Source organism: Vanellus vanellus (genome assembly GCF_965231255.1).
Source record: "Vanellus vanellus genome assembly, chromosome: 2".
Taxonomy (NCBI): Eukaryota; Metazoa; Chordata; class Aves; order Charadriiformes; family Charadriidae; genus Vanellus; species Vanellus vanellus.
The window spans coordinates 40,192,846-40,220,061 of NC_138906.1; the positions used below are offsets into that span (position 1 = coordinate 40,192,846).

The 27,216-nt window shown below is 39.3% G+C and overlaps 2 protein-coding genes across 2 annotated transcripts; one reads left to right on the plus strand and one right to left on the minus strand.

Annotated features, from left to right (window-relative positions):
- Window positions 1–1,046: 1,046 nt before the first annotated feature.
- On the minus strand, window positions 1,047–3,479 carry DPH3 (diphthamide biosynthesis 3). The gene is made up of 3 exons (XM_082480060.1): window positions 3,350–3,479; window positions 3,119–3,193; window positions 1,047–2,619 (listed from the first exon to the last, which is right to left on the minus strand). Exons 1-3 carry the CDS (start codon window positions 3,455–3,457, stop codon window positions 2,554–2,556), a joined length of 249 nt encoding a protein of 82 aa, XP_082336186.1. The 5' UTR covers window positions 3,458–3,479; the 3' UTR covers window positions 1,047–2,553.
- A 732-nt stretch (window positions 3,480–4,211) lies between these two features.
- Window positions 4,212–25,589, plus strand: OXNAD1 (oxidoreductase NAD binding domain containing 1). The gene is made up of 8 exons (XM_082479511.1): window positions 4,212–4,288; window positions 9,556–9,718; window positions 9,968–10,031; window positions 13,614–13,720; window positions 17,811–17,952; window positions 21,476–21,718; window positions 24,448–24,556; window positions 25,215–25,589. Exons 2-8 carry the CDS (start codon window positions 9,588–9,590, stop codon window positions 25,367–25,369), a joined length of 951 nt encoding a protein of 316 aa, XP_082335637.1. The 5' UTR covers window positions 4,212–4,288; window positions 9,556–9,587; the 3' UTR covers window positions 25,370–25,589.
- Window positions 25,590–27,216: the final 1,627 nt, after the last annotated feature.

Here is a 27,216-nt window from a genome sequence, read left to right on the forward strand (position 1 = left end):
GATGAACTCTGTTGCTACAGAACTTCTCTCTGCAGAGCAGAAGGGAATGCAACAAAGCAGCAATGGTTTTTAAGCGCCTCTCTGATTGCCAAAAGGCAACACAAGAGAGGTACATGACGTCCATCCTTGTTTTGTCTCCTTTTATGGGGGACAGTAACTAGTGGCTTGAGATTCTCAAGGCACTGCAATGAGACTGAGTTGAAAGCAATTTATGTGAGCAAATGTGGCTGCTTCTTTTTCTAACAAAGTCAGCCACAACACTTTACAGCTGTTATGCTGTAAAAAAGCTCCAGAAAAGCAAACATAATGCATACTTCATTAAAGCTTTGATATATGCTATGTAAGCAAATAAATTGAGTGTGCATATAAATTACATTATACAACTTGGATCCTATTCATGCTTGGTAAGAATATGCTTATCATGAAACCTTAAGCACTGACAGTCCCAAACTGATGTACTAAACTAATTAATTTTGTGAAAATTACTGTTAAAAAAGCCGTTATCTGTATTGTAGATGAGTGGGGAACACTACAGAGAATCACTTCAAAACTTGTATTAGCACATGTCAAGTAAAATTCAATTGATAAACACTGCTTACAACCATATGGAGTATAAATAATTTTCTACATCAGTTTCATAGAAGTCTTTATAACAGTGCCTTACCTTCATTATAAAATGAATTATGATAAAATTACTTCCACAAAATTCTATGCACCTTTAGAGATGCTACACCTGGCAATTTACTTTGATGTAATTATTTCCAAGTATACATTCCCTGGTGTTCTGTTTGAAACTTACTCTACTTAGATTCACGTAGAAGACTTATGGAAAAATCCTTAAGGTATTATGCAGTAGAAATTTCAATAGGAATTTAAATAGGGTTCCTCTAAAATTGCTTTATAGCATCTACTGATAGACTGAAACACTTTTTGTTACCTAACCTGAAGATATTCCAGTATCATCACCACAGCAACAGCAGCAACTCAACACCTCTGAAGTCATTGTGGGTGGTGCACAAACAAAATAAGCAATGGCCCATTATAACCACTGGTAAAGTTTTAAAAATCTTTATTTAAATAGTTAAAATAAATATTTGACAAGATATAGCTAACCAAAGTACCGCAGCTTTTTTTTTTTATTGAAGCACAGATATCGAAATAACATGAGTGCCACCTTCTGGTTTAAGCATGAAAACACTCTGGGTTGTGCATACTGCACTCAAAACTTCTAACTGAAGGGTGAAAAGGGTGAAGTTTTTTCTCTTTTTAAGAATTAGAATGTTCATCTTCAACGTTCACAGAACGTTGTAAGAACAAAAATAGTTAAATGCAAGAACTCAGTAAGACTTGCTTTAGTGCCTAGTGCAAAATAGCTATATAAATGCTGCCCCAGTATTCTTCCCTAAATTTAACTTCACAGATGTCAAATCCTACTAACACCCATGAATGACCATAATTTTACACAAATATTGAAAGACAGCAGCTTATAATACAAGAAGTAGTCTTGGAATCAACGTACTTGTATGTTCTTCCAATTCTTTTCTATCCTAAAAAATTCCTTAATTAAGTGAATTAATTAAGTGAAATCTGTGCATCTCCTATCCAGGAATTGACAGAAACTAACAAAGGAAGACTAAGAAATTCAGCAAATGTACTACTACAAATGGCACAAAGAACTGCAGCCCATTTTATATTTGCTGCAACAGTCAAATCACAAAGTTGTTGAGATAATATGGGTAAGCTACAATCCACTGCGAGTTCAATTCTGTTTGCGCATTACTAGTTGTGGGGGGGTAAAAGAAGTTGGACTCATTTTGTTTCATTTCACACAACACCCACAAAACTACATCATTATTATGTCAGGGCGTCATTTGATAACAGCTACCAAAGCTGTTTCAAAGCAACTGCAATTTAAGAAACAAAGTTGCTGCAACTCAGGTGTTGCACCCACTGCAGATATAAATACAACTGCAGCTTCTCTGTGCTTACAGTAGTAAAAACAATTTACCAACAGTGCTGGTTCTGGGTCTCCAATTTTTCTTCATATTCAGTATGGGCTGGAAGTACATGAGCCCACATCCTGGGTGATACCACACTGTCTCAAAGCTGTAATTCCATGTGGCATCATGTCATATGGACTTCTAAATTTTGTCTCAATATTTCAGCTCCCTATGCCATTTCACACTGATACACACACGCCCACACATTGCCTGCTTTTCTCCACAGGCTAAAAAGCCATTGCTACATAAACGTTTTCATTTCACAGCTCTGCATACTTCTGTATATTGGCTTCCTGTCAATCAAGATCATACTCGAGTCTTCCGGAATACACATGGCAACTTATATGATTTTTAAAACGTATAACCCTTTTGAACAAAACCCATTCATGTTTTGATGTCCCAGCAAATTCTCATTCAAATTCTGAAGACAGTCAGTTATTGCACTTGTCTCTCATAGCAGTGAGCACTTCCAGGAAGAGGACCGTGTCTCTTTGCACAGTTGCCATTCCCATACTTTCATATTCTAAAGCAGCAACGGTTCAGGATGTAGTCATCAGCATTTAATCAATTCCTTGTTTGTCAAAGGTTCTGCAATGACTTCATCACGCATGAACTGTTCCTAAAGACAAGTAGAATTTTAGTTGATTTTCATTATTTTTGGATCTTCTCTCCCTTAAAAAACATCAGATAACCATTTTGTTTTCTAGCCTGGGTATAACTGGTATCAATCTGTCTCCCAAAACATGAGAGCCATAACATACCTACTAGATAAGAAAAACTATTAGGCTAGCTGATGGGGCTGCTAGAGTCATCGATGGATCTTAACACCACTCATACTGTTTTGTCTGTGTTCCACCCCATGCTCACATAAGCAGGCACATTTAAACCCCAAACACAGCAGCAGATGGAGACGAGAATAACAAGAGATGAGGCAGGAACCACAGACACAAACAAAAGAGCCACTAGCTCACACAACACTATCCCATGTTTACCAGGGACTTTTAAAAGCTGCCACCGCGCCTTCGCCAAGGGACGACAAACCGAAACTCGACTCGGCCGACCCGGCGCCGGGGGAAGCAGGCCGCAACCGTGCCCGACAGCCCTCCCCCCGCACCCACCTGGTCGTAAATGACGCGCAGGATCAGGGAGCAGCTGGGGCAGGTGGCCACGTCCTCGCCGTTCTCCAGGTCCTCCTGCAACAGCCCCCGGGAAGGAGACAGTCACCGACCCGCCGCCTGCCCGACCCACAGACACCCGCGCCCGGCGGAGGCGGGGCCGCGGCCTAACGCCGTTTACCCACTGCCGCCACCTCCTCCTCCTCCCTCCTCTCCCTGCCCGCCTGCCGTTACCCGCGTGATGAGGAAGCGGTCCCCGCAGGGACACGGGTAGCTGTAGGTCTCGGTCTCCTCGTCGTACTCGAAGTCCTCGATCTCCACCTCATCGTGGAAGACAGACATGGCGCCGGAAGGGGGGTGGCGGAAGAGACGGGACGAGGCGGAAGGGACGCAGGGGCGCACGCGCCCCGTCGCGTACGAGAGCCGGGGCGGGGCGAGAGGGCATCTGGTCACGTGACGCGGCTCCGGCTAGGGGGTGCTGCGGCAGGACGCGCGCGCGCCCCAGCGGGTCCGCTGTGGACTTGAGGGGGGAGGAGCGGAGGGTGAGGATCGGGGCCGCGGGGGCCTCCACGGATTTGCACCCTTATGGCGGCGGTGAGCCCCTCATGGCGGTGGGAAGCGGTTGGACGGTCCGGCCACCCTCGGCGGCCGGTGCCCTGAGCTCCTCAGCCCTGCCCCGGCCTCCTGCCCGCCTAGCGGGCGGCGCGGTGATCCCGAGTGGCTGAGGGGGGACGGCGGGGTGCCGCCGCGACCTTGTCCTTCCCCGCCTGCCCCGCCGAGGCAAGAGGGTGGCCCTCCAGCCTCCTTCGTGCTGCCCTTGGCTTCTCCCGTGACCTCCTCTCTACCTCCGTGTGCGCTCCTTAATGCTGTGTCGAGGGGAAAGCTTTTATGGGTTGTGATTTTTACAGGAGGGATGGTTTGCCTGGAGGGGTGTCTCTTACCAATGTATGCCCTTGGTTTTGGTAAAACGATTTCTTATCCTGCTTGCTTCAGTATCCTTGCTTGCCCCTCAACGTTCGCTTGCGTAAACTTATGTTGTAAGTTGCTTTTTGGTGTGGTTGAGGTTAACTAAAAGTCACTTTCTCCCTTCAGATACTGGTGTAGGACTGAGGAAAAGAAGATATGTGGTCGTAGATCTTGAGCGATATTAACCCAGGGCCAGTGGGTCAGAGGGTAAGGAGAATGACTTAATTGCTTGATTTTAATTTTAAGTGAGGAGAGGAAGGAGTTCTATACAAAAGAAACACTCGATTCTGTCTGCGGAGCAAAGGAAGACTGGGAGTGTTTGGAGTGGCAGTTTCTATAAGGGCTTGGGTAAGAAGACAAGAAAAAATAAAGGCAGAACATCCCACCAGACAGGAGCTTGGGAGGCTGAAGCACTGCACTTCTTGGAGGACAGGGAATTGCCAAGGAGCCAGATGAGTCAAGAAAGTTGCCGAGCTGACAGATGGGGGGGAGGCTGTTCATGTTTTGTAAAAGCATGACTCAGACTCGTATATGGTAGAGGAGAACCAGGACTCATTAAAAGAAATTTTGGACGTTATTAGTTACAGAATAAAAATTACAACTGTTTTTTATTGTGCTTTCTCAGAATTGGGAAGTGATTGATGATAATGTAAATGGAACAAGTGTCTTAAACTGCTGTTCAAGAGATTTTTAATTTAGGGTAGAGTCTCAGTCTTAAAATAGCCTGTATCAGTAGGATCTTTAAGCTCTGACTTCAAAGTGATAGCTGCTACAATAAGATAAGGCTGACATTTATTTTGTTTTCAGTATTATATGTTGATATTGAACTTTGTTTTAATTTTCATGTGTAGAACTGAACACAGCTTTCTAAAGTGGTAGCAGTGAAAATTAGAATGAGGCTGGTTTTAAGTGACTGTCAACCCTAGCAGCAGAATTAAACTAAATTCATAAACAATCCAGGATCTTTGTATTGGATTTTAAAGTTAGGCCACTTAATTTACCAGCAGATGTCGCTGTGTTTAGCAGCAATTACGGAAACCGTTTTGGAAGATGTGAGGCGATTTAAAAAAAGTATGAAAGAAGGATAATTAAATCTTTCTTCTCGGTCCTTGGCCTCTGAGGCAAAGCGTTGGTCTTTATGTGGTTCATTGTGATGTTCTGGTGATTTAATTAGTCACAGTTATTGGCATAGACAGCTTACATAAGAATGTCCACTTTCAAACATCCTTCAGTTTTACTTAGAATTAGTTAACATGGTGGAGTGCAAAGCTTGAAAACATGAATCAAAAAGAACTTGGAAGCCTAAAAAAAGGAGATGTAGATGGATATAACCAAGATCTGCTGTCTAAAAGACTCCAGGTTATAAAATGATCTCGTGAATTTGAGTAACTCGATGATTTGTAAACACTCAGCACTGAACATGGTGATGTAGAGGAATGTGACTTCTTCATTAGATGTGTACTTTGTCTTGCTAAAATAACTTAAGAATGTTAATATTTTTGTTATCAATAGTTTCTACACATTTGCATGGAGGAAGCCCTGAAGTTTTTTGTTTAAATACAATATATGCTATGACAAAAAACTGTTAAAGTAATTTTGCTCACTGGTGATAGATGAGTTTTAAATAATTCCACTTTGAAAAGTTGCAAGCTGCTGTGGAATTAAATGCTAAACAGCTATTAAAAATTACGGACAGTTAAAAGCTGCAGGAAGTATTTCTTATGCTTGGAAGTGGGCATTTTGAGTAGTTACAGTAAATTTATTCCATTTCTGAACAGCCTAATTTATGAAAGCTCTGCCTCCCATTTGTACAAGATTACAAACAGGACAAATTACTAAGTGACCAGCCAACGCAGCTGTTAGTGAAAGCCTAGAGAGTATAGGCCTGATTAGTTAAACAAGCTGGATCGTTGCCACTTCAAAGGATTCAAAATGAAAAACAAAAACATTTTGAAAATAAATTACATTCTTTAAAAGAATGCGGGAAAAGATATTTAAATGGAAGTAAAAGATTAAGAATGCTTTAAAGAAGCAATGGACTGCATCATAGAAATAATATGATAATTCAATAGGTGATAATAATATGATAGACAATTATGCTAATCCATTTTAGGAAAAACAAAGGCAGATTTACAAGCAATGAGAAATATCTCTTCACTCACTATGAACCTATTCCTATGCTTTGTAAGTGAAGGATATTTCTGCCTTATTTTGAATATTGTACATGTCAGTTTATCTTTCTCTGTTGTAGCTCTGTTTGAGTATGCAGCTTTGAAGCTTCACACCATGTTTCCACTGTAGTGCATGTGCCTGCTACTTGCTTAACTGTTTAGAGGTATAGGTATTATATAGGATATATGGAAGTATGAGGGATTTGTATGTTTTTAAATAAACCTTTAAATAAACAGGGTTTTTTTTAATGTTTATAAAATTTTCCAACCAGAAGACTTTCTTTACCAATGGAAAGGGCATGCTTATTCAGTGTTTGTCTGATCCTCTTTCAAGCAAAATTATTGTTTAAGCATTGAGAATCACAGATATGTTGGCTGAAAGGGACTTCTGAGGGTCACCTAGTCAAAGCTCCTGCTTGGAGCAGGACACTTGCCAGCACTGGGCTAGGACAACTCTAGATGCAGACCTTTGTACTTCTTTAAGTCCACAAGGTTTCTGTTTTCCAGTCCTGCAGTTTCTCAGTGTCCCTTTGAAGTGAGGCCCTGTCATTCAGCATATCAGCCACCCCTCTAATTTAGTATGGTACATTATGTCTCTTCATCCAAGTTAGCGATAAAGTTACTGAACAGCATCAGCCCCAATATCAACCTCAGCATACTCTTACTGTTACTAGCCCGCAAATGTCCTTCAAGTCTGTCTGCCCACCCACCCAGTTATCGGCCACTCCAGTAGTCCATCTGGCTTCAGCTTCCTAATGTGTATGCTATGGGAGATGGTGTGAAAAGCCACAAGAAAGTCAAGGTATATTCAAAGAGTCATGGTGAATGAGACAGGTGCCCTAGTGGTGGAGGACGCAGAGAAGGCAGAGTTACTGAATGCCTTCTTTTCTTCGGTCTTCACTGCTAAAGCTGTCCCTCATGAATCCCACCCTCTGAAGGCAAAAGGGGAGGTCTGGAGAGTGGAAGATTTTCCCTCAGTTGAGGAGGACCGGGTCAGAGACCACTTGGCCAAGCTGGACATTCATAAGTCCATGGGCCCTGATGGCATGCATCCGCGAGTGCTGAGAGAGCTGGCGGATGTTATTGCTAGACCACTCTCCATCGTCTTTGAACGGTCATGGAGAACAGGAGAGGTGCCTGAGGACTGGAGGAAGGCCGACATCACTCCAATCTTCAAAAAAGGCAAGAAGGAGGACCCAGGGAACTACAGACCGGTTAGCCTCACCTCTGTCCCTGGGAAGGTATTGGAGCGACTCATTCTGGATGTCATCTCCAATCACGTTGAGGAACAGGAAGTTATTGGAAGTGGTCAACATGGATTTTCCAAGGGTAAATCGTGCTTGACCAATCTGATAGCTTTCTATGATGTTATAACTGGTTGGCTGGATGAGGGGAAAGTCGTGGATGTCATCTACCTTGACTTTAGCAAGGCTTTTGACACTGTCTCCCATGACATCCTCATTAGGAAGCTGAGGAAGTATGGGCTAGATGAGGTGACAGTGAGGTGGATTGAGAGTTGGCTGCGGGACAGGACTCAGAGGGTTGTGATCAGCGGCACAGAGTCTAGTTGGAGGCCTGTAACCAGTGGTGTCCCCCAGGGGTCAATACTTGGTCCTATTTTGTTTAATATATTCATTAATGACCTGGATGAGGGGACAGAGTGTATCCTCAGCAAGTTTGCTGATGATACCAAACTGGGTGGGGTGGCTGACACCCCAGAGGGCTGTGCTGCCATCCAGTGTGACCTGGACAGGCTGGAGAGCTGGGCAGAGAAGAACCTAATGAGGTTCAACAAACCCAAGTGCAAGGTCCTGCACCTGGGGAGGAAGAATGCTAGGCACCAGTACAGGTTAGGGGCTTACCTGCTGGGAGATAGCTTGGAGGAGAAGGATCTGGGGGTTGTGGTAGACAGTAAATTATCCATGGCCCAGCAATGTGCCCTTGTCGCCAAAAAGGCCAATGGAATCCTGGGCTGCATAGGGAAGAGTGTGGCCAGTAGGTCGAGGGAGGTCATTCTCCCCCTCTACTCGGCACTGGTGAGGCCACAACTGGAATACTGTGTCCAGTTTTGGGCTCCCCAGTTCAAGAGGGACAGGGAACTGCTGGAGCGAGTCCAGCGAAGGGCAACTAAGATGATTAAGGGCTTGGAGCACCTCCCTTATGAGGAAAGGCTGAGAGAGCTGGGACTCTTTAGCCTGGAGAAGAGAAGGCTGAGGGGAGACCTGATTATGGCATACAAGTATCTAAAGGGTGGGTTGAAGAAGGATGGAGCCAGGCTCTTTTCATTGGTTCCAAGTGACAGGACGAGGGGCAATGGGCACAAGTTAGAACACAGGAAGTTCCGTTCAAATACACGGAAACAGTTCTTTACGGTTCGGGTGACAGAGCACTGGAACAGGCTGCCCAGGGAGGTTGTGGAGTCCCCTTCCCTTGAGATTTTCAAGACCCGCCTGGATGCAGTCCTGAGTAATGTGCTCTGGGCAATCCTGCTTTAGCAGGGGAGTTGGACTAGATGATCTCTAGAGGTCCCTTCCAACTCTGATAATTCTGTGATTCTGTGATTCTGTGATTGTATCCACTGCTGTCCCCTTTGCTGTGTGACCAGGCATTTCATCACAGCAGGTGTTCAAATTTGTTAAACATAATTTGCCCTTGGTAAGTCTGTGTTGAATCTCCCTGATTACTCTCTTAGCTTTCACGCAGCTAAGGAGACAAGCTCTGACCATTTTTCCAGAGACTGAGGTGGTGCTGACTGGACATAGGCACTGCTTCTTGCCTCTCTTAAAAATGAACATGCATTGTTATTTTTCTAGTTAATTGGAGACTTTTTCTGATAACTGTTTTTTGTAGGTGATAGACAGTTGCCTCACAAGCACGTCAGCTGTGTCTCTTAGCAACCTTGAGTGTAACCCATCTGGCTGTGTGCGTTTGAATACATCCAGCTTCTCTGAGCAGTTGCTCGCCCCACTCCTACTTATCCCTCTCCTTCCCAAATGCTATTGGTACAAGCAGAGGTCTGGGTGCAGGCTTTGTGGAGACTGAGGCAAAAAAATTGACTACTTCAGGCTTTTCAACATCATCTGTGACGAGGTTGTCTTCCCCTTCAGTCGATGGCTGCGCGTTTTTACTTCTTTATGATAATTTTGTACTTTTAAAATTCCTTATTGTTACCCTATATGTCTGTTGCTAGTTTTAGCTCCAGCTAAGCTTTGGCCTTTCTGATTTAATAAAAATAAAGGGTGAGAACAAGCCTTGTCAAACAGTGGATATTTTATATAGCAAATATTTATATGGATTTTTCAGGAGCTGGTGATTCTGAAGACGGCCCAGTCATCATGGCTCATGCTACTATTTATGTGGGGTTTACTGTTCCTCAGTTACTGAGAGGTGCTACCAGAATTTTTCCCACTCATTCAGCATTGGTGGTGTTGAGGCACTCTGCTTTTTGTTACTGCACAGTGAACGGGTAGGTTGTCCTTGTACTTTTTTTTTTTTTTTTTTTTTAAAAGAGCGTCATGGTAACGCTGTCAAAATGAAGCCTGTAAATACTTATTTAACTCCCAATTATATATATTTGTATTTAATTCCTATTTAGACGTATGTTATCTGTAGTCTAGATTACACTGGTAAATTATGTTAATAGAAATTCCTATCAGTAAGGGACAGTAGCACAGCTGTCCAAATGACAATTATCTTTCTTTGCTTTTTGTTGCAGCACAATAAAATCAAAAAGGAAAATGGATCATCTAGAGAGGACAGCAAATAATTTTCGTCAGGAGGTTAGTGTTCTGTTCTTTAGGATGTAAGTAATTGGTTTTTTGGTCTGAAGAAACTGAATAATTGTATTTGATTCTTAGGCTTCATTTTGTCTTCCACTAGAGTCTGTTTTACTTCTTTTTCTCCTCATTTTTTGTATTTGATATTGTTGTAAAATAAGTGTATTTTGTGGTCAGTGGGTGAAATGTAATGAGTTATAAAGATTGTCTGTGACATGTGACGCTCTTTACTTTATGTTGAACAAGAAATTTAATAGAATTCTGGTCAGGTATGGATTATGATAAGTAATGAAGGCACACCGATACCTATCATCTCTATACAGGCTTCTCAGATTTTTATGGATTTCTGCAATTCTGATTCAAATTTGAGATAAAAAATTTAGAAAATGTCCTTTTATAAATTAGGAGGTAAGATAAAAAGTGTAGGCGTTTTGAAGGGTGAGATGATAGTTGTAAACAGGATCTTAGTTTGTATCTATTTTAATTCACAGGTACATGGAAGATACAGCTTTTTTTTTTTTTTTTTTCATTATGTCCAGAGGTGAACATACTCTTATAGGTATTTCCTTTCTCTAATTAGCTACAGTAGGTGTTTTAAAATTTTTAAATACCGGGAGAATGTGACTTCAGTTCTCATAAACATTTCACCAGTGAAACAATTCTGCAGTTTTCTTAGACTTCAGGAGACGTATGGCACTTTTTTGACTGAAAAAATCCCGCCTTTAATTCCCAGGAGTTGGGAAATCATGCCCAATTTTTCTCCATTGTTTAGTTAGCTTCTCTCTGTGTTTAAGGAGTAGCCATCCATGACAGGCCAGTCCTGTGTGTGTCACACAACAGGACAAACTCTATGTTCTCAAACACACTATACAGTTATTAATGTGCATATACGTACATCATTAAGTCCTCCTCTGTTACATTTTTCCCTAACTATGAGTATAGTTGTGAGTAAGTCATAGGCCTAGTTTAGCATTGCTTGTGGACATACAGCTTCTCAGGTGGATCTGATTTCATAGAATGGTTTGGGTTGGTAGGGATCTTAAGGATCATAGAGTTCCAATGCCCCTGTTATGGTCAGGGACACCTCCAACTAGACCAGGTTGCTTAAAGCCCCATCCAGCCTGGCCTTGAACACTTCCAGGGATGGGGCATCCACAGCTTTCCTGGGCAACCTGTTCCAGTGCCTCACCATTCTCAAGAGTGAAAAATTTCTTCTTAATATCTAATCTAAATCTACCCTTTTCCAGTTTGAAGCCATTCCCCCTTGTCCTATCACTACATGCCTTTTTACCAAGTCCCTCTCCAGCTTTCTTGTAGGTGCCCTTCAGACACTAGAAAGGTGCTATAAGGTCTATATTATAAGGTCTATATATAAGATGTATATTTATGCCAAATTAACTCAGTACCTGGACAGAATGAGTATGGAGATGGGTACAGACAGAAGCACATTCTTGTCTGCTTTTGACATGGAAAAAAATGGCTGCACTTGAGTTTTGCAACCATGTGGTTTTTATCTTGGCTCTTTTGGATTGCTGGGCTTGCTTACTTTTTCTGCTCAACATAAACGTCGGGTAGCTGGAAAATACACGGAAAATGGATCCTTACAGGGTTTTGAAAGCTCTGAGGTGGTACAGGGAACTATGTAAGGTCTGAGGAAGAGAAAGAAGTTGCATAGGCAAAAGAGCAGGGCTCAGTTCTGGTACCGCAAATTCTCTGCATATCAGAGGATTATGCTGTTTCTTTTTGTAATGCTTGATTTATTCTTTGTTACTTTATTTCTGACTGCTTTAAAATCAGTTTATTTTAAATCCTCTGCTTGGTTTTAAATTCCATATAATCAGCAGTTGGCTTCCCTCAGTCTGTATTGCTTTATTTGGCCATTTCGGTCCTGTAGAAAGATTAAAGAATCATAGGTCTGTGTTGCATTAGTGTGCGTGCTACACAATATGGCCTGTTGAAGAGTGGTAATGGGAAGGACCAGGGCAAGAAAAAGTGCCTAATGCTTTCTTGAAATACAATGGCAAAGTCTGGAGTCCTGTGTCCTCCTTCGTCTCACTGCAGCTCTGGGTCAGTTGGATACTCTCGTGATGGTCCAAAATACTGGTTGAATGTCTTTGATCACGCTGACTCAAATTCAATTTTTGTAATACCCTTATAAGAATTAAATTTCCAGTGCTCCATCAGATGTATCAGCCAAAGAACAAATTAGGGAGTGTACTGAAGAGTAAAGAAGGGAATGAAGAAGATCCAAACTTAATGTCCATTTTCTGTGCTTAAATGGTTGTTCTGATGGAGAACCTTAAGTCATGCACCTGACATTTCTCTTGTTAAGTTAAAGTGCTTGCATTCCCAATTTAATAGTCTGTTAAAGTGGAAAAGAAATGTATGCTACTTTATTTTTAAAAGGCAAACGTCCTGCTGTTTAATGGGACAGTGGATGTGTTCAGATGTTGCTTTATGAATAAATTAATTTCCTGCCATGTGTTTTAAATTAGAGCATAGTTGCTTAAAGTTTCTTTTTTTTATCTGTTTGATCTTGTACAAATGAGAAATAGTAGAGTTGTGGTGGTATTATTAGTATTTCCTAGTGTGGTAAATGGCATCAGCATTTTTTAACAGAGTAAAATCTGTATATTGGCCTGTGTAGAAAATATTTAGGGCGTTGCTTTCTTTGTAGAGGAAAAAGGTTAAAAATTAGAACTCAAAAATACTTGACGAGAAAGGGCAAGGAGGGGAAGTGATGAAAATCCACGTTGTACTGATGGGCATCAAGTTTAAGAGGAAAGCTCCTCCCCAATGATCCTGTTGCAAAATCTGCTTTTCATTTAGAAAAGCATTATTTTTCAAATTTTTTTTTTTAACTCTTTAAAAGCGGTATCAGCTATGGCTCTTGCATCCCCTCCCATCTGGTTGCCAAACAAAAACTCTCCCGTTAACTTGCAATGAATGTTTTTGTGTCGCAGTTTCCCCCTGTTCATAGATCACATATGCGGTCAAATGGGTATGTGTCTAAAAGCAGTAGTAACGCAAGGCTCATTGGTTTTCTTTCATTTATGCATTATGCATTAATATATAAACTTTCAGTAGTGCATTTAATTACTTAAATAAAACTACATACAGATCCAGAATTCTCCCTGGGACTTCAGTAGCAGCTGATCTTATATGAGTTTCCTTTGTCAGTCTTTATATGAGTGATCTTTTACTTTGTTGCTGGAAAGATATAGGAGCATTTGCCTTGTATAGATGTCATAAGAATCTGAAAAGTGGTAACTAGCAATTACTTCTCTTTATCATTATGTTCCCTTCAACTGAAATAAGTTTGTATATAATCTTAGAATAAGCCTGACAAAAGTGAGACATGGTGGACTGTAAGTAGACCTGTAAGTAGAAAACCATTTCTCCATGCAGTGACTGTGTAAGTGAATCCATTTTTATTTCTCTACCCCAGTGAAAAAATGTGGTGCTTTAGGTAATGCAATGCTGCAGACAACATGGGAAGTGATAGGTATCTCATACACAGATTCTTGAGTGCTTTTGCTACAGATGATATGTATGTAACGCAACGGTTCATTTTCGTTTTGCTAGGTAATTTCACAAGCAAAAGTGTGCGGAATCACCAATGAATCGGAGACAGTCAAAAGACTTCGTTTGGCTATCGCAAATAAAGATTTTACTTTCAAAGCAGGACAGTGGTAAGATCTTCTGATATTTGAGGGGAAAATTACTAGCAGAAGTTCACTATAACAAAATATTAAAAGGCCTCTGACACTTGAGCCTTGGACAAAATCATTAATTTATATAATGTGATGTTTTATGTGCTCTATGCAATAGCTGACATTAAACATAGTTTTAGCATATTTAATAATGGCTATTTTAAAAGTAGTTTTAAAAGGGCAAAAATCAATATTCTTTAAATGTTCAGTTTGATTGTTTTGATATTTTCCTCTGGTTTATGTATACTACATTGTTTGTTCAAGAGTACTTTGAAGTACACTGCACTTTATTCTGCAAGCTGTCTTTACTGTCTTTATTTACTAGTTGCCTCTACAGTAGAGCCAGGCTGCTGATGATTTGAAAGTTACTTAGTTTTGGTTTATAACTAAGTCAGAATAGCTTGCTAACTTTTATTTCTTCCCCTAGAAGTTTCCACTCTGAAAACTAAGCCTGGTAGGTCAGATAAATATATAAATATAGGTAGGCAAACTTGAAAATAAAAAAACTTGAATTATTAAGCCTTTGAAATAATTAGCTGTTTGTGTAAGCAATCTTACAGCTTTTTTCCCAGGGAAATAGTGGATTTTCATGTTTGCCTTCCTTCCTTGTTAAAAATACTCTCATTCAATCAATTTTTTTTTCTCTTAAAAATTAATTTAAAACTATGATTAGTTGCTTTGGGCATTGGTCATTTAAATGTTCTTAAAATTTTTATTGGCTTGGGCCATCTGAAAGTGGTTTTGCTGGAATCAAAGTATAGCTGCTAGGGTATTAACAGCATATGTTACTCATGTAGTGTTAATATGCTGGCTTTTAAATTTAGAACCAGAACACAAGATGTTGATTGCAATAATTTGTTCGTGGAGCAATTTGCTGCAGTTTTTGCACATGTGCAGTGACTCATATTAAATTCTTGCTTGCCAGTACTTGGAAAGTGCATTTACCCTCCAAAAATGTTTTAGAAATTATCATACTGAAAACTGAAAGCTTTAATTATAATTACTCTTTCTCATTTTCTTCTTCCTTGAAAGTATTCTAATGCTATTGTAAGGAATACAACAACTTTTCTATACTTGTAGCTATAAACTGCTGTTGCATTTTTTGATGAGCAGTACAAAACACCAGGGCACAATTTCCTGAGTAGAAAAGGCTAACTTGTTAGAATTTGCTATAGGAAGATGTTACAGCCAAAGATTGTCATTAAAATTTATGTGTTTTTTGAAAGTGTTCTAATTATCAAGTTTTTCAGAAGCAAAAGTGAATTTGTTTTGCAAGCACAAATTGGTCTTTATCTGACTTCAAGTAATAATGAAGAGACTTGTTGCTGTTACCCATTTTGATTTACTAAAACATGCATTGATGTATATGCATGTTATAAATACCTTGAAGAAGTAGCTCTATGGTTTTAATGTTTCTAATCTCTTCCTCCAGCAATTGCTAATGGTTCTTCTTTTTTAAAGATCTGGCTTCGGTAACCTTTAAAAGGAGGGAAATGAAAACCCACTGTGAGATCTTTGTTGTGGGTTTATATAGTTGGGGTTTTTCTCTTTTTTTACCTAGAACTACTCTTTTTGCTTAAGCTGTCACAGATAGCATTTCTTCAGGAGTCCTCTTATCCTTCCTACATGCAGCTAAGATAAGACAAGTCATCAGAAATACAAGCTAGTCCACTATAATACAGTGTACTATGCTCTGAAATCTTTCATGATTATGTAATTGAGAAATACTAATACAGAAAGAAACATATGCCTAGATTAGGAATTTAGAAGGGTAAAAATGACATTTGATTTAGGTTTTACAGCAATGTTTGGTTGTATACGTATGTTTCCCCACCAGGCATGAGTAATGTTTCCCTTATACGTTGAGCAGAACATTTTGACTTGAATGTAAATTGTTACTTTACAGCATAAATGTAATTTTTTTTTGTTAATGTAAGTAGTAAGATTATTTTCCACCAGAGGGTGGTAAAGAGCTTTAGTAGCATCTTGAGGTGTTTGATACAATAAATGCTGCAAGACAAGTTGTCCTTTCTAATCTCTTAGATCCTTAGTGCCAGGAAAGCTGAGCTCCATGGCCAGTGGGGTTGCAAAAGCTGAGGATAGCTAAATAAGCCTCCTCAACTTTTTTTGGTTGTTGACCTTTCATTTGCAGTCAGATACCTTTATTATCATAGTTAAAAATTGTATCGCTGTAGTATTGTATATATCACACTGTGCATTTTTTGAGAGAAAAATGGGATATTTTTCTTTGAAGGGTGAAGCTTTGTTGGGAGTAAGCAGGCAAGATTTTTTTCCATTAAGAAGTAGTGAACTATTCAAAGGGCTTCTCTCCTCTCCCAAGAATTTGTGGTCTCAGTGAAGAATACAGCCTTGCTGTTTAAAGAAAATATCTGTACAGTGGAAGCCCAGCTCTATTTCTTGTTGCAATAGCATTTAACCAATACTGAGCCAGCCTAAATCAGGCTTGAATTGAATAATGATTCTCTAGTACTTGGAATTGCTTACCAGTGTGGTTGTTTCCTAAATGGAGCAGCACAATTAGTTTTAAGTGTTAGTTTTCTTTTGAAATACAGGGATTATTTATGTGCTGTAGAAAATCGAAGTATTTAAAGGTTTATGCAACACCGAGGAGTTTAAATGTTAGATCATAAACCAACTTGTAACTTCTGCTACTATTTGGAACATTGAAGCCTTACTTTTATGAAAATGAGTTATAGGTCAAGTGTAGTAATGGCTTGCCTTCCATACTTTCTAATTACCGGTTTTGCAAAAGCTTAGCCACATGTTACCATCCAATCTGTAGAAACTGATGCATTGTTTACTTTAACTTTCTACGAAATTACGACAATTTTTTTTTAATCATAGAATGGTTTAGGTTGGAAAGGACCTTGAAGATCATTGAGTTCCAACCCCCCTGCCAGAGACAGGGACACCTCCCACTAGACCAGGTTGCCCAAGGCCACATCCAGCCTGGCCTTGAACACCTCTGAATACCTCCAGGGATGGGGCCTCAACAACCTCTCTGGGCAACCTGTTCCAGTGCCTCACCACCCTCAAAGTGAAAAACTTCTTCCTAATGTTCAATCTGAACCTGCCTTCTTCCATTTCAAAGCCATTCCCCCTCGTCCTATCCCTACATGCCCTAGTAAAAAGTCCTTCCCCAGCTCTCCTGTAGGCCCCCTTTAGGGACTGGAAGGCCGCAATAAGATCTCCCCAGAGCCTTCTCTTCTCCAGGCTGAACAGCCCCAACTCTTTCAGCCTCTCCTCATAGGAGAGGTGCTCCGGTCCTCAAATGATCCTCATGGCTCTCCTCTGGACACGCTCCAGCAGGTCCATGTCCTTCTTATGTTGGGGACTCCAGAGCTGGACGCAGTATTCCAGGTGGGGTCTTACGAGAGTGGAGTAGAGGGGCAGAATCGCCTTTGACCTGCTGGCCACACTTCTGATGCAGCCCTGATTTATTCCAGTTCAATTTTCTATCAACTAGAAAAAGATACCTGCCACCAGAGGGCACTGCAGCTCAATAGGTAAAGCAATTCTGCTTCTAGTAACTCGTTTTTCACATAAGACATTTTTTTACAGACTGTGGTTTTACTTCAGATATTTCATCTTCCCAAGAAAGTGTTTAATCAAAACTCATTTCCCTAAAATTAGTTTTCCAATTTTCTTATGTTTGAAAAATTGAAGAGCCTATCAAAGGGACTGAAAAGAGTGAGATTTAAGTCATTCTGTCAGATCACTTTGTATTTTTGTTTTAATATGCAAATAATTTATTTAAACACTTAGAATTCTAGTCTGTTGTAAGATGTGGCATCTAATGCTAAAAGCAGAATGGTTTAAAAAGCTGCTAGTTTCATAAAGGTGATGACATGTTTCTAGATGAAAATAATGCTAAAGAAATGGTGTTACTCAAGATTAAGTCCTTTTTTGGGAAAGTTATGCTATGGAAACAAAGATGTCTTTGTTTCAATTATCCTTCCTTTACAAAGGCAGCCATTTTGTTTTGGTTATTGTTTTCCATGTTTGGGGTTGTTGGCTTTTTTAAAAACTTTTTCTGGTCTATTTTTAGGGTTGACTTCTTTATTCCTGGAGTATCTGTAGTTGGGGGATTCTCAATATGTTCAAGCCCTGGCCTGTTGGAACGAGAAGGAATATTAGAGCTGGCAGTAAAGCACACTGTTCATCCTCCTGCTCACTGGATTCACACTGAGGTAAATGAGATTAACTGTTGATTGTGAGATTTGGAATTTTTTTCTTTTTTTTTTTCTTTTTGGGTGGTGAGAGAGGGTGGTATGTGTGATTTTAGATGACTTTTTTTCTATTGACTGCGAAACTCCTGTTGACTTGTTCATTTTTAATACAACATACATCTTAAAGTCTTTTATTCGCTAAGGGACTGAAATTGGATGTTTATGTGGTAATACGTTTATTGTGATCTTTTGACTCCACTTGTGCTTGGTGGACTTAGAGTGATGCTGTAGTTAGTGCGTGTAAGGGTTCTCACTCCTTTGGAATTCATGAACTGAAAAATGTTGAGAAAACCTCTGTTCGAACTTACGGCCCTGAGAACAGGCTGTGTTACACATTACAAAGTTCCATCTGATATCTTGCCATCATTCCTGGCTGTTTCTACAAATACAAACTGGGAATCATTGTCTGAAAATACAAATATAGATTATTAAGGGGGAGCAGAGGGAGATATTTAGATCAGTTTTTCTGAAATGATAAAACGAGACTACTTCAGAATATCTATAATATTCTTTTAAATACGCAATATTTTTTGTAATATTGACATAACCCAACTCTTGATTTTTGCTATATTGAAAGTAAAGTCTGATGTTTTGGCATCTTGCAGTGTTTTGTTCATCCATTTACCCCATTTAGTTATAGTCAGAAGGGTCCTGTTTCTGCTGATTGTATTTCATAAATGACCTGTCCTATCAACTTTTGGTCTTTTCACAATCCTCTGTGATCTGTCTTATTTACTGTTCTCTGCCTGGCATTTCTATTTCTGAAATGTGGCTCCAAGGTTTAGACTGACAGATTATTCCAGATTCACAAATATTGCAGTTTTGTTCAGTGGCCAACAGAGTTACAGTAAAGATTGATGCAAAGTTACTAGAATTGAAACTCTCCAAAGCGGTGCTAATCTAGTAGTAAGCATGTGACCATCCACAGTATTTTCATTGGTGGTACAGCAAGTTATCTGCACTGGAACATGAACAAAATAACCTTTTTGAGATGTTGTGTAGAACTTGTAGTGTACATGCCAGCAGACCACATAATACCTAAGAGGATTGCATGGGTTTTGGTATTGCTCTTCAGAGAATATGAAGGCCTAACTTCATAATTCCCAGTCTCTGGAGGCTCTTTTAGGATTCTTTATGTTGTAAATGAGTTTGCTGTTGCTGAGTTTTCTGGTTGAATTTATAGGAAAATCTTAATTAGCGGGTAAGCCTAGGTCAAACCTAATGCTGTGGAGAAACCTCCAGGGTATATATGGACTATTCTAGCTAAACAAAAGTGTATGCTTTTCCTTTGGAAAGAAGAAGAAAGAAAAAAAGCAACCTAGAATTTGAAAAGGTTGTATACATGGTGTAAAAACTCTGGTACTTCATTTATAAATAACTTTTAAATAATTAAGTTGAAATGTCGGGGTAAAAGGTGTTATGGGAATAGTTAGTAGTCATTTACTCACTTTTTTCAGAGGTATTTATGTTTATTCTTTAATATTACTGTATATAAAATAATAAAATTCATCACAGTGTACTTTATAGCTTAGGAAAATAGAGCCTTTTATATAGAAAAATATATGTGTAATGATTGCTTTACTTCTCTAAGCCATTTCACAGAATGGTAGGGGTTAGAAGGGACCTTCAGAGATGATCTAGTCCAACCCCCCTGCCAAAGCAGGTTCACCTAGAGCAGGTTGGACAGGAATGCATCCAGGCGGGTTTTGAATGTCTCCAGAGAAGGAGACTCCACCACCTCTCGGCAGCCTGTGCCAGTGCTCTGCCACCCTCAAAGTAAAGTCCCTTCTCATGGTCAGATGGAATTTCCTATGTTCCAGTTTGTGCCCATTGCCCCTTGTCCTGTCGCTGGGAACCACTGAAAAGAGTCTGGCCCCAATGCTGTATATACAAAATAGGCTAAAGGACAACACTTTCTCACCATATTACTCCAGAATTTGTTGGGTTTTTTTTTTTTTGAAAACTGACTTACTGTTATCATTGCCATGGTTAATGAGCTGAAATATGTGCGAGACTGTTGATTAAGAGAGATTCTTCCTCTCTTGTGTGTCCCATCTTGATGAGTTATAGCTGGTTAAAGAGGCAGATTCGACAAGAATGATTTTTTTCTTCGTAAAAACGCTTATTTCCACAAAGGATACCATATTCTATGTCCTCTTTGTGCCACGTGAATCTGGAAGGCTTCTGAATTCATGCATCTCTAAAACAAAGTAAGACATTGTGGGAAAGCCTGGCAGTGTATATTGAAGACGGAGAGAGAAATTGGTTTCAGATAATGAAGGCCGATTGCCTTACACTGTAATTAAGAGATAATACCTTATGCAATAATTAAGAAAGTTTAAAAACTTTTTTTTTTTTAATGGTCATGCTCGCTACTGTAGGAACCTCTCTGTTCTGTGCAGTACCTGCGTGAAAGGGCCTCTTTCCTCCTGGTGGAATTGTTTTGTATTTAGACCTTTGCTTACCATACAGGTGTCATTAATGGAAATCCTTTTGGTTTAATTACTGTTTCCTGATATCAAAAGGATTTTTTGGAGGAAATGTTATTATTCTGTAAATTAACTACTGCTAATTTTTCAGCATTTCTTGTAGCTTTACTCTTTTTTTTTTTTTTTTTTTTTCTCCTTCTTTCCCACCTTCCTTGGCTTCCTTATCCTCTTTATTTTCTTTTTTAAACCCTATGTATGGTCTGAAATGAGTTCTGTTTTCTGCTGGTATTTGTTCTGTCAGCTTACAGTGATGTGGATGAACTCGCCTGTACTTCTGTTTCACCCTTCACATGGGGATGCAGTTTACCAAGCAGATACTGACCCAAATGTTTTATTTGTTGGAGCTCTAGTTTTCCATGTATCAAAAAACATGCTTTGGCTAATTTCTGTAAGAAATAATTTCTTACGTAGAAGCGGAGAGAAGAGGGGGAAGGCTTTCCCCTGACTTTTCCTCTGCAACTCTGAAATTGCAAATGCAGAAGTGGTTCTGCAAGAAATATTATTGTGGATACTTGTTTCACTTCTGGGCATTTTTTAGGACTGGGGATGGAAAAAACCTGCATCTCTGCAACTCGTTCTGACTTCCTTCTGTGATGTCGTAGCAAGGCCTTTTTTGACATGACTGGGTTTGGGTAAATGTGTGATCTCGCATGTTAATCTCAGGTTTTCAGAACCACATACTGCTGTTGGAAAAACTCTTGCATGAATCATTCCTCTTTCAACTCTTAGGGGAGTGGGGAGTCACCACCCTGCCTTATCAGAAGACTGAAACTTCTGAAAGTAGAACTAGATCCCTAGCAACACTGAAACAGATTACTGCAGATAGCTGGAAACTGTGCACTTATTTTAAAGTACTTCAGTTTTCCCTCACTGGTCAATAAAAATAAAAAAAAAAAAATCACAGCCCAGCAAGTCTTGTGACTGTGACACAAGAAGAATAATACTTCAACTTTTGCTTTTAGTTTTGAAATTAAATATCTTCTTTTCCGTCCTAGTGTACTCTTGACTCAGAAGTGGCTCTGCGAGTGGGAGGTGATTTCTTCTTTGATCCTCAGCCTGGTGACTCCCCTGTAAAACTAGTGCTGATAGCAGGGGGTGTTGGAATTAACCCATTGTTTTCTATACTGCTGCATATAGCAGATCTTCAGGGATACCAAGAGGGTAAAGGAAATGGATACAAAATGGGAACAGTGAAGCTGTACTACAGTGCAAAAAATACAAGTGAACTCTTATTTAAGGTAAATACATTTTTTTGAAAAACATAGATCTCAGATATTCATTCATATATTAGTGTGTGTATCATTCTGTTGCCAAATTCCAAAGAGCCCCTCTGTATAAGACACTGTACGAACAGAGACAAAAGTCACCCTCTGCCTCAAATCCCATGTGTGGTTTAATTACTTATGCCAGTGTACAAATTAAGGATTTAATTGGACATAACAGACCTCATTGACTTCACTGATAAGTCAGCCCTAAATGTCTACATTTGACTATAATCTCATAAGACCATCATAATATACTAAAGCTTATATTTACTATATATGTGTATATAAACACTAATAGTATGCATAATGCTATATGCTATAACCACATAATCTCAGTACAGATGGTAGTGAATTTAAAGACTAGCAAGATCAATTATATCCAAAGGAAACATTTTCTAAAATAACAGGGAAGCTTTATTGATAATGCATTAGTTATTATTGGGTATGAGTCTAGGGATGAAGGATTTATAAGCACTTCTTGTAAAATTGCTTGTAATAGTACTTCATCAACGTTTCCTTAGCAGTTAAAGATCAGTTGTCACACTTAGCCATTAAGGGTCATTGATAACATCTTAGGGTCAAATTAGCACAGCTTCTGTAAAGAAGCATCCCTAATGATTTAGGTTTCTTTGAAGTATTGAAAGCTAAAGGTGAAAATTTATCATGATTCCAGAAATTGTGTATAGGATCCATCACTAGTTTTTCTTCTATACTTCTGCCGTATTTCTAGATAGGAATATGTTTTGCTTTCTTTGAAAACTTTTTTTGTTGTTGCTACAATCAGACTAATAAACTGGAACCTATCTACTGTTCCATTTGGCCAACTACTGATCTTCCCATCTGTTCTGAGCATGTGCATTTTTTTGCAGTGCAGGAGCTAGCGTTTCCTGAGTTTCACCTCAATGGTGTTATGACAGCAGAGCTTTTGCATTACAGTTTCTGGGACAGGAGAGAACTCAAGGATACATTGCAGAGCTTACAATATATCCTTTCCTTTGTTCTTTACATGCCCCTCAAATCCAGAACATATATAGGAAAATTCTTCATTTCTGTGCAGAGGATTGAGGAAACAGGTTTACTGGAGTATTTATATTGTTGTGAGATAGATCTGTACAAAGCTCCATGAGGAACTGCTAGGTCGTTGCTTATGTTTTGGAGGACCTGTTGTTCCCTGAAGAAGCAGCTATGTATATTGTCACCCACATACAGTATTAGAATAGAATTATGAAGGATAGCACACTAACTCTGCTCCTTCAAGATGCCAGTTAGCTGTGTTTTCCTGATTTCATGAGGACTGAATGGGACCCTCATTTCCTTATTTTGCCTGGGACACTATGGATAGGGTGTTTCCCTTAGGATTATATTGCTCAGTTGTCTGCTTCATTTTGTACACTAATTTAACTAGGCTGCGGAGAACCCATTGAGCTATTGAAATTCTCCTTCATTCAGTTAAAGAGAGTTTATCTCTTGTCCTAGGGTACTAGAAAATAGTAGTGTGGTGGTTTATGTCCCATGTATGATGCTTGGTGCTTTCTGTCTGTGTCACTGAACTGCAGAGTGGTAGATTACTAGTAGGTGTTGTGAATGACTGCAGGATAATTCAAGCAGGTCAAGTCCTACCATAGGTGTGCTTTCTGGCTTGGTCCTAGGAATTCAACAGGACGTGATTAGTTTCAGAAGCACTATCAAATTGCGTGTGGTTCCATATGAAGGGGACAGAGTCACATCTATAACAGTGAAAGCAGGCCACTACTAAAGATACTAGTGGAAAAGTGTACAGCAGCGTCTATCTGTGCTGCTCTTTGCTCCATGTCGTCTTAGGGAATCAGAAACAGATTTGACTATTTAGTAGAGTCTGTCTGGGTTTTTTTGTTAAGCCACCCGAGGCAGACTGTTCAGTGTAATAACTAGATGGTAAGCAAACACATAACAAAGTGATCTAATTTACTTATTCACAGAGTACAAATTATTTTTATTTCAGAATGTTTTAAGAAAGACTTTCCAGTGTCTGTTCCAGCAGTGAAAATCTCAAATAGTGCAGAATCTAGACAGTAACTAAATCTTAGTTTCAGAACTAACAACAGCATCTGACTAACAGATTTTTTTTTTTTTTTTTTTTTTTTTTATACTATGATTTGAACTGAAGCCACTGGGGTTTTGGTGGTAACTATCACAGCTGTGACTTAGGGAACTGAAAATTACAGAGTTTCTACTCTGGTAAAAATAGCATTAGCATTATGCTGTACTTGGGTTTTACTTGGAGGACATGAGAGAGTAATTTTACCAGATAAAGCAGACAGTACTCAAAAAGTTCCTAACAAGTGGTAAATACCAACTGCAGGGTTTTTTTTAAATGGAAAACCCATATGGAAGTAGAAGGAGGAAATCTGAGAATTTATATGGGGAAGAAACTAGGAAAGTACATAACTGGTTCTTAGATCCAAAAATCTTAGAAATTGCAACCTATTGTAAAAAAGGAGAAAAGCACTAACAACATAGCTGGTAATGTATTCATATTCCAGGTATGGAAATTCTATGTACGTGCGCAGGTCAACCCTGTGAAATCAGGCCCGTCAAGTTCTCAGTGCTGAAATGCAAGAGTTGTGGTACTCTGTAATAATCACTGGTGTTCTGGGACCGTATGCATACATCTGCTTTGATTTAATGGCCTGTGGTATAAGCAAGTGTGTTTAACATTACAGAAAAATATTCTTGGTTTGATGAATGCATTTCCTGGAAAGATCACATGTCGTTTCCACGTTACCCAACAGAGTTCACAGATCTGTAAAGAACTTCAGCCACATGTTACAGGTACATCTAATGGCAATGCACAGATTTCTAAAAGCTAAGTTTGATTACTTCCTAGAGGATGAAGTTTAATATAATTAGTTCTAGTGTATGCATAATTTTGTATTTATATATTTAAAGGTTTAAAATGAGATGTGAGTTAAACCTGAATAACTTCACTGGATGTACCACACTTCAGAGAAAAAAATTCCCTTTGCAGTTTTTGTTTTCATTTCTAGTAAACCTCCTCTGTTAATTCCAAACTTTATACTGTGATTTCCCACTGCAAACTTTATTCCAGAAACTATTAAGCAAATTATTTACTTTGCTTAAGGTGGGATTGATGAAGGATAAGCTGATTTTTTTGTAAGAGATACTTCATCATGTTTCTATTTCTGTTATATTTGTGTTATTTTTTTTCATCTGAATGTGGGATTTTCAATTGTATGTAAGCCATGTTCCTCTTCAGTGACTAATATCCCATGCGTTCCAACTGGAAATACTGATCTAAATTCCCAGAACAAATAGTTTTGGAAGCCTCAAATCTTGATACCTATTATTCTTAATCAGGCCTGGCATTTTTAAGAAATGAGTGCTTGAAATAACTCTAATCAGTCATTCTTTTTTAAATTGCTTCATGATTAATATTTCTGTTCTCATTTCCTACTTTTTTCTTTGTCAGAAGGAAGAATATCTGAAAAGGATCTAGAAAAACATGTATCTAAAGATACTTTATGGTACATCTGCGGTCCACCTCCAATGATAGAATCTATATCCAAACTTCTATCCAACATTGGTGTTCCTAGAAACTGTGTTTTCTTTGAGAAATGGTGGTAGTGACAGCTGCTGAACAGAAAATGTATTATTTGTTCCCAGTGTATTTTAATAAGCTGAAATGTACAGAAAATGGACTATGAATTATTTGGAAGATTTTACTTCATATGTGAAGATGTCCTCAATCACAATGGTGTTCCTTTAATTTAACTACAATACACTTGTAATATAGTGCTGCTGATTTGGGGGGAAAAATGATTTTATATTAAAGACATTAACTGTTCTGGGTTTTTTGATGGTTTGCTTACTACTTATGGGTGGGAGCATATTTTCACTTTACACACTTGTCAGCTTTTTTAAAAGCCTGCCAGTGCCTCATTCAGTAGTTGTGGAGAATGAGGTGTGCAGCAATGCCAAGTCAGTTTATAACAATTCAGGCCACAACTTCTGAATCTGCTCCAAATTGTTGTGCTAATGAGCCAACATTAGCCCTGTTCTAGATAATAAATTAATATTTTTATAGAAGTAGAGTTGCTGTGTTCTGCCTTCCTTCTTTTGCCACTTCTTTTTAAAAGAAAAAAAGAGAACGTTTATGTGGTTTATTTGTCGACTGTGTTGACAGTAAAAGACATTTTTTCATAATCATATACAGACCTGAGTTTAAAATTTAAAATACTGATGTGTTAAAAATCTGTTTAGCCTCTGACAGAGCTGTACAGAGTTACGCACGTGAATCTGTATCCTTTGCTTGTGCTTGCACGTGCCACGTCCTCAAAAGCACCAGCTGAAACAGGAAATCTCCGTAATCCTGCTTCCATGCAGAGTTTTAGAAGGCTCCAGCACATCACAGTTCTGTTTGGAAAAAAAAGTCTCTGGAAAGTTTGCTCTCTTAAGGTATGAGTGTAGCTCTAGGTGTAATGGCTGATACCTAAGTCCTTCTTGTACAAAGCTTATTCCCTCAACTTGTAGAAAAACTCATCATATAAATGCTGAGAATAACAAAAAGCCAGAACGAGTAGTTTATTATCTGTATAGACAGTTCAAGTCCTTAAGTGGTAGAGATTCCCACTGTACATTTGAAGACCTCAACAAGGAACATTTAAATTATTAAAAATACTAAATTATTATTGAATTCTGAAAAATGTTAAACAGATAAGGCCTTCTCTTTGCTAGTGGCTCTTTTCCTGGAGTTGAATGTTTCAGACAATAGTCAAATAGGTAATGCAGCAAGTTTCTTGCCATCGCCATCCTTAAACATGCCTTACACAGAGGTTGCAAAGAGAGACCGATCCGATCACCTGGTCTCCAGCCTGCAACAGTACTGTTGGTGTGAAGCACTTAATTTTTTCAGGGATTACATCCCAGTGCTTGGCTAAAAAGGGCCTCCTGCACAGCTGTAGTTCTCGCCCAAGAAGTCATTTCAGCTTCAGTATGCTGAGTTTAGCCTCTAGTCTTAACCTCTTTTTATCAGAGTCTCTGGTATGTTTTACAGCTTGTAGGATACCTACTACCACGCCCACATTCACCTCATCTTCAGAACCCAGTGAGACAGCCTAACCAGGAAACTCCAGGCCATTGCTTTGAGTGTGGCACAGGAATACTGCTGTAATTGTTGCAGAAGTTGATTGAACAACTAACTGCGATAATCCTAGAGCTTTTCAGCAAACTGAGCTTCAAAGAGAAAAATCCATACTTACTGCAGCTTAGAACAAACAGAATTTAGGAAATGGGCTGTATTTTGGATCAGGAAGAGGTGAACTCTGAATGATGGACCTTAAAGAGGTGCCTTTTGGGCACAATACCATGATAAGGATTCGCCCATAAGTGTTCATCCTGTGGTGTCTGCAGTCTCATCCACTTAAGCTGGTGCTTCTATACCACGCGGAGCTATATGCAAGCTGAAATTACTC